At 40.9% G+C, this 13,086-nt stretch overlaps 1 protein-coding gene across 2 annotated transcripts in view; it reads left to right on the plus strand.

Moving 5' to 3' along the window:
* Fmnl2 (formin like 2) overlaps positions 1–13,086 on the plus strand; it is a 330,610-nt gene that overhangs the window by 305,691 nt on the left and 11,833 nt on the right. For both annotated transcript variants that reach the window (XM_008832871.3, XM_017798092.2), the window contains exons 16-23: positions 1–132; positions 4,722–4,846; positions 5,628–5,830; positions 7,541–7,775; positions 8,505–8,573; positions 8,675–8,755; positions 10,269–10,398; positions 12,311–12,474. The exon at positions 1–132 is cut by the window's left edge. In XM_008832871.3, the coding sequence (XP_008831093.1) occupies positions 1–132; positions 4,722–4,846; positions 5,628–5,830; positions 7,541–7,775; positions 8,505–8,573; positions 8,675–8,755; positions 10,269–10,398; positions 12,311–12,474 (1,139 nt within the window). The remainder of the gene's footprint in view (positions 133–4,721; positions 4,847–5,627; positions 5,831–7,540; positions 7,776–8,504; positions 8,574–8,674; positions 8,756–10,268; positions 10,399–12,310; positions 12,475–13,086) is intronic.

Raw genomic sequence — 13,086 nt, forward strand, 5'->3', positions numbered from 1 at the left:
CACCACCTCCTCTCCCAGGTCCTGGAGCTGAGAGTATGCCAGCTCCTCCTCTACCACCACCTCCTCCTCCCTCTGCACCTCCCCTGCCTGGCACTTCTTCACCTACAGTGGTTTTCAACTCAGGATTAGCAGGTGAGAGCACAGAATGAAAATGGGCACTTTTGTGAGAAATACTCCCTCTAGAGAGCTAAAGCTGTTCTTTAAAAAACTGAGTCTTTTTCAGACTCTTAGGAGGGTAATGTAGGCAGTGAAGCAGAAACTGTCATATATGAGGGGCAGGGGGGCATTGTCCTCTTAGTCCTTGCCACACTTTGCCTAGCAGGAGGTTCTAACCTCTTACCTTATCTTCTGGCCTATCACTGAGCCAACCTGTGGAATATAAGAGTTATCTTCTCAAGGATCAGCACATTCTTATGAGCCCATCAAACATTTTCTGGATAGTTGCCAAAGCTCTGGATTAGGCTCAGATATTGATCATTATGTTTTAAGGTATTTGAAATGTCACTTATAAAGAAGGAGAAAATGCCAGTATGAGTAATTGCCCCATAGAGGCTTCTAGGCTTGTCTTCTGAGCACTTGTAAGCATCAGAATGTGCTGAAGTAGTTTTAAGCTTCAAGGGGAAATGGTGCCAACAGCAATCTCTTTAAGCTTTGAAAAGCTTCCAAATAATTCATGTTGCCCTCCTGATAACCAGGAGATAAGAGTTCAGTCTGTCTCACCAGAAATAAAAGGGAGGCAGGTGAAGGAATTAAGGAGAATTGCTCCAGTGCCTCCAAATAAGTTCTTATTTTTGACTCTTAGAAGTGAAATTTACGCTTTAGTACAGAGCCATTTCAGTCACAGAATGTTGCTGAGTGTTTGGGGTTGCTCTGAGGAGGCTGTCCCTGTGACGCTGGGTCACTCTGCCCTGAGGAGGCTGTCCCTGTGACGCTGGGTAACTCTGCCCTAAGGTTGCCACTGTATGACACTGGGTAACTCTGCTCTAAAGTTGCCATCCTGTAGTACTAGGCAACTCTGCTTCCTCATCCACACTGGCCTGCTCTTGAGTTCCCTCAGTTACTGTAAGCTACTACCCTGAGAAGATTCACTTCCAAAGCCTCCGAGTGTAAATGACAGTGTTTGCCATAATGATTTCTTATTCTCTGTCCCTCAAAGTGTCTTGTCAGCAGCTTTAGCAGCCACTTACTTGGGTGAAGCCTTTTCAGCCATCGGAAAGCTTCCTACAGCACATTTGTCCACCTAAGCCCTATGATTTTCCTTTACTTCTGCAAAGCTGCCAAGACACAAACAAGACTTCTTTAAAGTGTTCATAGTAAATAAAAAAGGGTTATTTTTACCTTTCAAGGTCTTTCCTGTCTACCACTTTCTTCTAGAACTTTTATTGCTTCTGAAGAGGAAAGGTGGAGGAGAGTCATCATGGGACTGTTGGATTGTTGAATGTAAATAAACAAGCATCATACTATCTCTGGGTATCTGCCAGTCACCAGGCTGTTCTTGGTGTGGAAGCCACCATTGTCCTGTGTACCTGGGCCACTGATCAGGCTTTCCTTCTAGTCCCTGGGGAACATTTACTGTGAGCTGTGTCTGTTGTGGCTCCTGGAGCTGCTGCCTTTCTCCCTTGCAAAAGCTAATGTGTGGCTCAGCCTCTGCTTTGCATTCACCTGAGCTCTAACATAGAACTCATGGCCTGTGTGTCAGGGAAGCAAGTTAGAGGCTGAGTTTGCAAGTTTAGGCCTCCTTCTGAAGCTCTGTGCCTTTTTTTTTAATAGAGTCTTTGCAGCTACTTAATTTAAAAACTTGTTGGCTCTTTTGAGTGTATCAAGTTTAAGGTGTAGTGCTTTGTGCTCAGCTGATAACCACCTTCAGGATCTCCACAGGTAGTTATCCCCAGTATTTCTTCACAAAGTAGTTTATTGTAGATGGGATTGAAAAAGTCTTCCTTATTTTATTTTATTAAGTATCCAGTAATGATTATAAGATACACCTTATCTTATAAGGATATAAAGATTACAAGATCCTTCTAAATCCTTAATATCTTAGACTTAGGCATTTTCTGCAAGGCTTAAATCTCATTATTATTCATCCTTAATATGGCTTCAGTGCATAGTAATTGAAGCCCATTTTGTGAAATATTATTCTTGTATGTTCAGTAATTCTCTCTCTCTGGAGCCAAGAGGGCAGAGAGAATCAGGGTATCTCAGTACAGCCAAGAGTCAGACCTGAACTGATATGTCCAGGGCTTCTGGGAAATCACTTGAGTTTCTAGATCTACAAGTGACAGGATGTCTTATCTCTATAATGGGCAGTGAACAAGTGTGGTCATATCAGGGAATCAGGAGGAGGTCCCCTTGGTTTATCTTTAGTTCAGAAATTTTTTTTCATAATATAAAGAAAATATTAGTAGTGTAAAATAAGCATTTGGAGTGTGAGACTTATGTCTTTAAGTCTAATGGAACAATCTGACTCCCTTTTCTGAGGTAGGTCACTTGTGACAGACTGCTGTTCAGTCAGTGGCCTTTGCTTTGTCTTTGAAAAGATGTGCTTGGATCTTCTCAACAAACATTTGGACCTTGGCTGATTTTGTTTATTAAGAACTTGTTTACAGCCTATGGAATAAGCAGTATAGTTCATTATGGCTGTAATGAATTTTTTAAAATTTCTCCCAAGAAGGATTGTTTTTTAGATAAAAACAAGGCAGGTGAAAAAGCAAAATTAGTTTTTGGCTTTGTGCTACTGAAATGTGTCTAAGAAGCATGAAATTCTATGCTGAGAGTGAGTGAACTGCTAGGCCACTTGACTCTAACCATGTCTAATATACATATATATTTTATTTTCTCTGTTCTTTCTGCTTCCACAAAAGATGGGCCAATCAAGCTTTTCTGTAGGTTGCCCTTCATTAAGTGTGTTGAGTATTTGCTGTGTTTCTGTTGGTCACACTGTGCTTTGACATCTCTCCACTCCATCCTGCTTTAATTCATTGCATTTGACATTGTGTCTCTGGGGAGTCTGGGTGTTGGCTGACTATGACTCCAGGTTTGTTCAGGTTTCCGTTGAATCTATACAAGAGATGCTCCTCCTTTAGGCAGGTCCTAGATTCATAGTCCATGTTCCTTCCTGTTGAGGGAAGGAATGATTCTTTCTCACATTTAATTTTCAGTTATTTCTCTGATTCCCACTTTGACAGGATTGTGTTCTGAGGAAATACGGAAAACAAAAGAAAGCTGCTGAGCACCCCTTTCCAGGACCATCCCACTGTCTGTGGTTCACTGTCTAGAATACCTGCCTACCTAGAGCCTGAGCCCTGGCTTACAGTGTGGCATCACCTGTAGCCCCTCCTGTTTACCATCCCCATATCTAAAATCAAGAGAAGTTTCCTCACTGATGTTGTAAAGGACCCCCCCCTCAACTCCCCATTATCTATCTCTGTTCCCCTTGCTGAAGGGCCAATTAGAGGGAAGCCTGTTCCTTTGTCCCACTGAGAACATTGGTTCTCCCTGGATAGAATAGACAAAAAGGAAATGGGACCAGGAATCCAATACTGTTGATAGTGGGGTAGAGGGTGTCACATTTGGTGATAGAAAAGCCTGTTTTGGCAGACGCTGTGTCTCTATGTTGCTGCATGCTTTCATGTAGGTTTATCTGATGACATTCCTTCTCTTTCTATGGCCTTTATAACTCTGGAGGAATGAGAGGCACCATCTGTCTCCCTTTTCTGTAAATACCTACTGAGGCAGGCAGGCAGGCAGGCAGACAGACAGACAGACAGACAGACAGAAGCTCAGATGAAGATCACTTTTGTTTTGATCTGCCCTGAAGTGCTAGTTTCTCCTCCCTTACCTGCTAATAATGGCAGATAGTAAAGCTCATAGGTGGCTGGTGAGGGGCTTAGGGAAACTTGATGTAGGCAGCTAAGTGGTTTGGGAAGGCTTCTTTATGATATAAAATTAATATGTAGAATTTTAAATTGTTGCCTTTTTGAATTTTTTTTTCTCAGAATGAGAGGAGTTTGCTTTCACCTTAGCCCATGATGTTTATTCAGTTTTCTCTATTTTAGTATTTTTAATCACTTCACTGATATCTAGATGAAGATAACTGACTTCTGCAGCAGAATTTGCTTTTTAAAAGTAGGGAGAAGGTTCTTTGGCATTCCTGTGAGCACTGTGACATGACTCTGAGCACCCCTTCTGAATTCACTGTTCCCTGACATGGGCCGTTCATGGCCCCTAGTCTGCTTGAAATGACTCAGCAGCCAATGTAATCTTATTACCACAGTCACCCACAGGAATGTATCCTCCTGCCTGAATATCCCCTTTCTTGATGTTTCTGGTAGGCTAGGCAGTCACTTTGTGCAGACTGACCATCCTTAAGACTTGTTTGAATGTATGTGTCCTAGGAACAAGAATTGAGGATATCAAAATTTAAGATAGTATTTGCCCTCTGCCATCTAATAATATTGTCTAATATTGTTGCTAGAAATCAACAGCCTAAGGGCCTCAGTAAGAGAAAACAAAAACCCCTAAATCCCTAGCCATTAACTTTTATTACAGTACTATGTCAGATAGCCAAATAAGGATCTTGAATGGCTTTGGCCAAGGCCAGGTATTCTCCATGCCTCTTCCTCCAGTGTTAAAATGTCATCTGCAAGGACTGTTGTCTGATTGTTCTTGAGAGTTACAAGGTCTTAGATGTATCTTAATTTCATTATGTTTGACATCTTTAGCTGTGAAAATTAAGAAGCCAATCAAGACGAAGTTCAGGATGCCAGTGTTTAACTGGGTTGCTCTAAAGCCCAATCAGATCAATGGCACAGTCTTCAATGAAATCGATGATGAGCGGATTCTGGAGGTATTTCTGTCCTTAGTTATAAACTGGTGTGCATGCTGTGCTGCAGGGCCAAAGAATGTGCCCTGTTAACCTGCAAGTATCACTAATAGAGTTCTAATGTTTCAAGTAGTGCAATAGATTTCAGAAGCAGAAATATCTTTATACCGTCAAAAATAAAATTGGAAATGATTTATAAGGCAGTTCTAAAACTATGTTTATAAAGATAAGTTAAAATGATACAGTTTTGAGAGCCGGGCATGGTGGCACACACCTTTAATCCCAGCAGAGGCAGGCGGATCTCTGTGAGTTAAAGGCCAGCTTGGTGAGTTCCAGGTTCCAGGACAGGTGGGGTTACAGGGAGACCCTGTCTCAAAAAGACCAAAAAAAATTAAAAAAAAAGATACAGTTTTGAATATCTCTATTATGTGCTACAAAATATATATCTGAGACAATCCCATTCTTTAATTTATAAGGGCTTAGAAACTTTATTAAACTGTGTTAATTAAGGACTCAGTGATTGTACTGACTATCTTGTTTGATGGATTTGCCTGTGGCAGTGGTTGTCTATATAAGGAAATTATCAAAAGCAATTGAATTGGCTATTTAGTCAGTAGTGTTCTCTGGACACTCACTTCTGGCCATGTGATCAGAGTTGTACTCTAACAAACAGAGACAAAGACTCACTAGAGAATGCAAGGTCTTTGCTTAAGAGGCTATTTAAATGATGTGGCTCTTGCCAGTTGAGAATGACTGCATTTTTAAGTATACTCCAGCTTGCCAATGTCATCCTTCTTCACTCTAGGATTTAAATGTGGATGAATTTGAGGAAATATTCAAGACAAAAGCCCAAGGTCCTGCCATTGATCTTTCTTCAAGCAAGCAGAAGATAACACAGAAGGGATCAAGCAAAGTGACATTACTAGAAGCAAATAGGGCCAAAAATCTTGCCATAACTTTGAGGAAAGCTGGAAAGACTGCTGATGAGATATGTAAAGCTATTCATGTGTAAGTTCAGGACATCTTGGAAAAGTAGATTCTAGCAGGTTTAGAATAAAAATGAAAATAAGGAAACTCTCAGCAGAAAACTGAAGTAGTAGGGCAAGATATAAGTTCAAAGATGGAGGAATTCTTGACATCCATTATTCCAAGTTCTCCTTTATTTCATATGTGCTACTGTGTGAGAGTTGAGTAAGCTGCTGACACTGAAGAGGTGGGTCAGAAGTTACCAGGGGAGTGCAGTATTCATAAGCTATTTGTTGTTTCAGAAGAGTAACGTCTGGATTGTGACATCATTTATTGTCTTGGTCTGTTCTCCTCCCTAGGCCTACAGCAATGCTTACATGAAAAGAAAGTTGAGCTAAGTGTTGCAGATGTTAAGGAAAGAGAGAGATGGATGGCAGTTTTCTCTCAAGTATCTGGATTGTTTCCAGATTTGTTGAATACAAATTTGATGGCATCTCTGGAATGGTATAGTTCAGTGCCAAATGCAAATATGACACAGATGCATTTTTTAATTCATCACAATAGGAATGTGAACTCTGTTGCTCTTACTACTTTTTGGACATTCTAAACAAAGCTTTTATTAAAAAAAACATTCTCGGGGGCTGGAGAGATAGCTCAGCAGTTAAGAACACTGACTATTCTTGCAGAAGACCCAGGTTCGAATCCCAGCACCCATGTGGCAGCTAACAACTGTCTGAAACTCCAGTTCCAGGGGATCTGACAGCTTCTTCTGTCCTCAGTGGCATTGAATGACACAGGTGCACTTGCCTACATGCAGTCAATATACGCATACATATAAAATAATAAATAGAATATTTTTTTTTAATTCTGAACTACACAGAAGATACTGGCTTTACCTATTATAAGAATCTTCCTATTTTTATGGCCGTAGTAATAAGATGCTATTGATGCTTTAGAAAGTAATTCTTCATAATTTGATAACTTTCAAATTTTGATCAGAGACCTTACCTGACCCTAAGATATTATTTGCTCAGATTTTGTATCTTTGATCAGGTTCATAGTCTAATAGAATGATGCCTCTGCAGTCTTTTCTGGTTTCTGAAATGGAAACTCGGTATGCAATCTTGTTTTTAATTTTTTAGACTTTGTTTGCCATGATAATGAATGGATAATTCTGATATTTTGTTGAACAAAGATTGTCTGGAGAATAGATTATAGCAAAGGCTTGTTCACACTGAGCATACATCTGCGAAGAACTGACATTCCTTCAAGGAGTGTGTGCTCTTACTTCAGAATATCTGCATGGTACAGGCATTTGAATGATTTTTTTTTTCTTTGAAAGAAGAAAAAGTAATCTGAGATATATTTTACGTAATTCTCCAGCTATTCTGTAGCTGTTTGTACCGTGGTAATTTCTTTAACTGGCAATATTTCACAGTATCTAAAACCATGTCCTTGGACCACTTTACCAGCCAATGCTCCTGACTTCATTCTGCCTGCTGTTTTCATTTACTCTTCATTTCTAAACTTTAAGCAGCTCTAAGCTAGTAACACTGAATACTGAGGATGGTTCAGTTTGGCAGTTAGGGTACTTGATACTTAGTCAGGACCAGCATCAGGTGGGGCTTTGGAGTACAACTGTCCAAATCTGAGGCCTTATTGAATTCTTGGTAGATGAGCTGGACTGGATGGCGAATTGGTAGAAAGGGATCACTTTTCTCTGTAACACTGACCTGTCCTCATTGACTTCAGATTTGACTTGAAGACGCTGCCGGTTGACTTTGTAGAATGTTTGATGAGGTTCTTGCCAACTGAGAATGAGGTAAAAGTGCTTCGGCTCTATGAGCGGGAGAGGAAGCCCTTGGAGAATTTGTCAGATGAAGACCGCTTCATGATGCAGTTCAGTAAGATTGAGCGCCTCATGCAGAAGATGACCATCATGGCCTTCGTTGGGAACTTTGCAGAAAGCATTCAGATGCTGACTCCTGTGAGTTGAACAACTCTGGTAGGAGAGGGGTCCAAAGAGAGAGTCATTTTTACATATCTCTTTCATCTCTAAAAACGATCCTTTATCTTTAGTGAGCAGCAGGCTTATAATTAGTTTTAGAGGGAGCACTGAATTCATTCAGCATAGGTTTCTTCTTCCTTGGAGCTTGGCTATAGTACTGCAGTGGTGTACAAATAAACAAAAGGCAGCCCTTTCTCATTCCCTGTGTTATTCTGGCAGAGACTAGGAATCATATCAGTTTGTCCCCAATTCTGTGTCTAAAAACTCAGTTACTGCTTATAGTAGCATATCTGTTCAAGACAGGTTCTGAAAACTTGGGGAGAGTATTATATGTCTGTCCCACTGTTCTTCCTAGCCATATTTAAAAGTATAAATTGTGCATGATTGGAGATTGTGGACAGGGAATTGAATTCTTCTGGAAGAAGCTATTAACTCCTATTTTAAATCACTGGTTATGGATTGGCTACAGGATAAGGTCCTATGATACTTGTTACGGTGAATGGTTTTTAAGAAGAGAATATGTAATGCTATAGTTACCTAGTCAGGCAGCTGGCTTTACTCTGCTTAAGAGAAGTAGAATCTCGTTACAGTATCAAGGTTTAAATGGAGTTTGCTTTCTCAGTTAGCTCTTAGTTTCCAATCATTTTGCCATTTTTAATATGTCTTCTTTTCTTCCTTCCTTGCTTCCTTCCTTTGATTGGAATCTAGCAACTGCATGCAATTATAGCAGCATCTGTTTCTATAAAGTCATCCCAAAAGCTCAAGAAAATTCTGGAGGCAAGTGAAGCTTTTGTTATGTCCCTGTAGAGCTGCCTCATCAGGCTTCTGGCACCTAAGGGGCTATCCTGATGGGCCTTTCTTCTCTCTTGCCTTTTCAGATCATCCTGGCTCTTGGAAACTACATGAATAGCAGCAAACGAGGAGCAGTTTATGGATTTAAACTTCAGAGTTTAGATCTGGTACGTGAACTCAAAGGAATATGGGAGCTCTGAATGACAGACACCTGCAGAGATTGGGTCTTGGAGCAGAAAGTCTGTTCTAGGAGGATGGGGGCATTGGATGAGGATCCTCTGATCTCAGGAGAATCAGTTGGTGCAAATTTTCTGAAACACCATTTGTCAGGAAGGACCTGAGATTCACACCCTTTCACCCAGTACTTTTATTTCTGTGAATCTTCCAGTCTGAATTATGAATGCTGTCCTTTATAGCAATAATCTCAAATTTTAGTATTATGGGAAATGATTAAATACACAAAACAAGTAATATAGTGAACTCTCCTTTAGTTGTTTAACTACTTGGCAAGACTTTTTAGACAAATGGATAATTTTGTGTTATTAAAAACATAGAATGTGGGGCCGGAGAGATGGCATAGTGGTTGAGAGCACTGCCTGCTTTTACAGAGGAGCCAGGTTTAAAGCTCAACACCACATGGTGGCTAAAAACCATCCCTAACTCAGGGGATCTGACACCCTCTTCTGACCTCAGAGGGCATTGTACAATGCAGGTACACTTACATACATTCAGGCAATACATTCAAAAAATAAAAATTAAAAAAGAAACAAAAACAATGTAATTGCAAGTGTGATTAGTTTCTTTTTTCTGTGTGGACAAAATACATCCTTTGCAAAGTTGCTCTCCATGGACTCCTGTCCAGGTTGTGCAGGCTGACTGTAGCTTCAAAAGCAAGGGAGATTTGGTTATCTGATAGTATCTAGTCAGTCAGAGTTTCAACCTCGGAGAAGGTCATGATCTAGTATCTGTGAAGGATTTGTCCTAGGACCTACAGGGACACCAAACATATCAGATTCTCAAGTCTTTTCTATGACAGTGCAGTGTATGGATTAACCTAACACACCCCCTAGATTTTAAATCATGTCTCATTTACTTATAACATTTACAGAGCCAGTTTTTTCTCTCATTATTTTCTATCTGTGACTGGTCAAATTCACAAATGCAGAGCTAGGGCATAAAGGAGGAGCTGAGCTAAACATAGAGATTGCAGTGTGAGGGCCAGTGGCACCTGGTGCTCCTGCACAAACCTGCTGGCTCCACCTACCTCTCTTCTGGTTCTCCATTTTGAAGAGCAGTAACACTGGAGTCCTCTCACGTTTAAGCAAGGGATATGGGATAGCAGGTGTAGGGATGGGGGAGTTCATGTGACAGAGGTAAAGATCTGAAACATTCCTAGCTCAGTGTCTGGCATTTAGCACGTCCTTGGGACATTTAAGCACCAGTGGGCTGGTTCTCTAAAGAGCACATTGAATCTTGAATATTCTGGGAATGCTTTTTGCCAACCAGAACATATCAGATAGCGCTACCTTGTCAGCTGCTTCCAGCACCTAAGGGAAGCAGTTAGGTAGCAGTACTGTTATTTACTGTGGCTGTTACTTACTTTGGGTAGAAAATCTCCTGCTGGGCACTCTCTCCACAACTCCGCTCTTGTACCTAACCCATGTCACCTTTTGTTTTCAGCTCTTAGATACAAAGTCAACAGACCGAAAGCAAACGTTGTTACACTATATATCAAATGTGGTAAAAGAAAAATATCATCAAGTGACTCTATTTTATAATGAGCTTCATTATGTGGAAAAAGCTGCTGCAGGTACTTAATTTGAGCTGTTAATGCTACCCTGGGCTATTCAATACTTTATTTACAAGGGAACCATTCCCTGCTTAAATACTTCAGAACCAATTTCAAAAAGCATGATCAGTAAGTCAGGTTCTGAGCTGAAACACATCGTGATGGTGCCACCCACTTTGTTGTAATGGTGCCACCCACTTTTAACGTGGGCCTGAAGGCCGTCTCTGTCCATGTCCTCTCTCTGAAGATCCAGGCCTATCCATTGTTTGCTTCGTTCTCTTGCTATTTGCTGAGATAGGACAACAAGAACCAGGGAGCCAATTCAAAATGAAAACTTTGATTTCATGCCATTCCATTTGCTAAGATGTGGCTCCTCAAACCATTTAATCTAATTTGTTGGCTGTAGTTCTTGGTTGCTGCTTTGCACTTAACATTTTCTTATTTCAAATATCAGTAGTTCTGACATACCTGCATTGTATGAGATAATAGCCATGTCCCATTGCTTATGAAATGGTCATCTGTGGAGGTAATCCTGCCCAAGGTCATGTGGATAATGACCTGGTGAAACTGATAGACACAGAACTAGAATCCAAGTCTTTTTATGCTGTGTAACATCTAATGTGCCATGTCTTCTTCCAAGAATATTCGGGGTTAAAAGGAACAATATGCAAAGTTAGTTAGTTATAGGCTATGATTTTTCAAATTACGATCTTCTTGAACCATCAGTGGCCAGTGATAAATTATAAATTTATTAGATTCCTGAGACCCAGCCCAAACTTATCGACTCTTTTAGGTATGTAAGGTCAATTAGCCAGGCAAAATGACTGTCACTGCTGCATTCTTACCGAAGAGCATCCTACGACACACTGAAAGATTTATCAAAATTTCTTACAATTTGTATGTCCATTGCAACCTATACAATTTTTAAGGTCATAATCATCTTTAACTAATTAATTCACTTAGTCCCTAGCAAACTGGATGATGGGGATGGTTGGATGATAAAGTAAATGAAATGATTCACTTTCATTAGGATAGATGTTGTGGAGGCCACATGGAGACTGAGCTGCTGGTGGAAATAGTTTTGTACCTGTGAGGAATAGACTGGAGTAGCACATACGGTTTTTCAGGCAAAGATTCATTTAGGGGAAAAAGAAAACATCTGTAGGGGGAGAAAAGCAGAGATTGGGATGTTTGCTGGCTGAACTGACACAGGCTTTTAATGCCTTCACATCTGCATGGTCCTATGACCACTTCTTCATTTATCCAGCAAACACTCTTGAGTACCTTCTCTGTCCTTGGTACTGTATTAGATTGCTAGCACTGGGGAAAGGTCTGGGAATAAGAGAGCGCATGTCTAATAAGGGGAGAACATACCACATGTTTATCTGTGCATAAATCTCAGAAGTGTGCTTGTTACTGTAAGGTTCATGCCAAACCCTTTGAAGCAACAAGAAGCTGCTTGGGTCTTAGTGGCCAATCAAGTAAAGTTTAACTGTCCCCTATTTAAAAAAAAAAAGAGACTGGAGGCTAAAAAATCACCTTAGGCCTCTCTGAACCTACAACTGAACCAATAGGCTGTTTCCTGGGGGATAAATGGAAACTTTGTGTCCAGTACAAGAAGTGGAGACCACCAGGATTGTTATCCAAAGTCTTTGGTGCCATCTCCAAGCTGTATGGTAGACCACAGAACCATGTTGTTTTTCCTTGTTGGCAAAGTGGGCTAATGTGGCAGCAGAATTAGTATATCCGAAGAATTTATTGTAATGCTTGATAGTAACGCTTTGTTGTTCATCTTAAAAGCTTTTTGTAACAAAATGGGGGCACTCTCTGCAAGGGCCCTGAGTAAGCCTAAGAAAGTACTGAGAACTTGGAGTGGTTTTGGTTTTGACTCTCCTGATAGAAGTTCCCTGATGTATTGCTTTCTCTCTATCAGTCTCCCTGGAAAATGTTCTTCTGGATGTCAAGGAGTTGCAGAGGGGCATGGACTTAACCAAGAGAGAGTATACCATGCATGACCACAACATGCTACTGAAGGACTTCATCCTCCACAACGAGGGCAAGCTGAAGAAACTGCAGGATGATGCCAAGATCGCACAGGTAGCCCCAGAGAGGGAACCCCTTCCACACAGACCCCAAGCTGGGGGAGTGGTACAGCATTTCTCTGCCTTCATTATATAGCTAATGTTTGTCTTTCTCTCCTTTCTCTCTGTTGTCCTTGAAAGTGCCTTTTCGGAGTTGGAGCCTTTTGTGCTCTTCTCCGGCGGCCTCTCTGCTCCTTTCCTCCCACTCCTGCACTCCAGCACAGGTCTACATTCACTTGTACAACTCATCTCAAGTGTGCTCTCAAAGCAGTGTGCCTAGAATATAAGGTTTTTGTAGATAAGACTCAAACTTTTTTTAAAAAAAATATTATTTTTATTTTATGTGCATTAGTGTATTGCTTGCATGAGTGTAAGGGCACCCATGTCACGCAGTGCCTGTGGAGGTCAGAAGAAGGCATTGAATTCCCTTGGAACTGGAGTTATGGATGATTGTTAGCTGCCATGTGGTACTGGGGAATCGAAACTGGGTCCTCTGGAAGAGTAGCCAGTGCTCTTTTAACCACTGAGCCACCTCTCTAGCCATAACTCTAACTCTTATACCATCCCAGTGATCACTGTTAGACAGACAAACCTATGAAACAGAGCAAATGCACATCATCATACAGCA

Source organism: Nannospalax galili, unplaced genomic scaffold, assembly GCF_000622305.1.
Source record: "Nannospalax galili isolate Female #2095 unplaced genomic scaffold, S.galili_v1.0 scaffold376, whole genome shotgun sequence".
NCBI classification, from domain to species: domain Eukaryota; kingdom Metazoa; phylum Chordata; class Mammalia; order Rodentia; family Spalacidae; genus Nannospalax; species Nannospalax galili.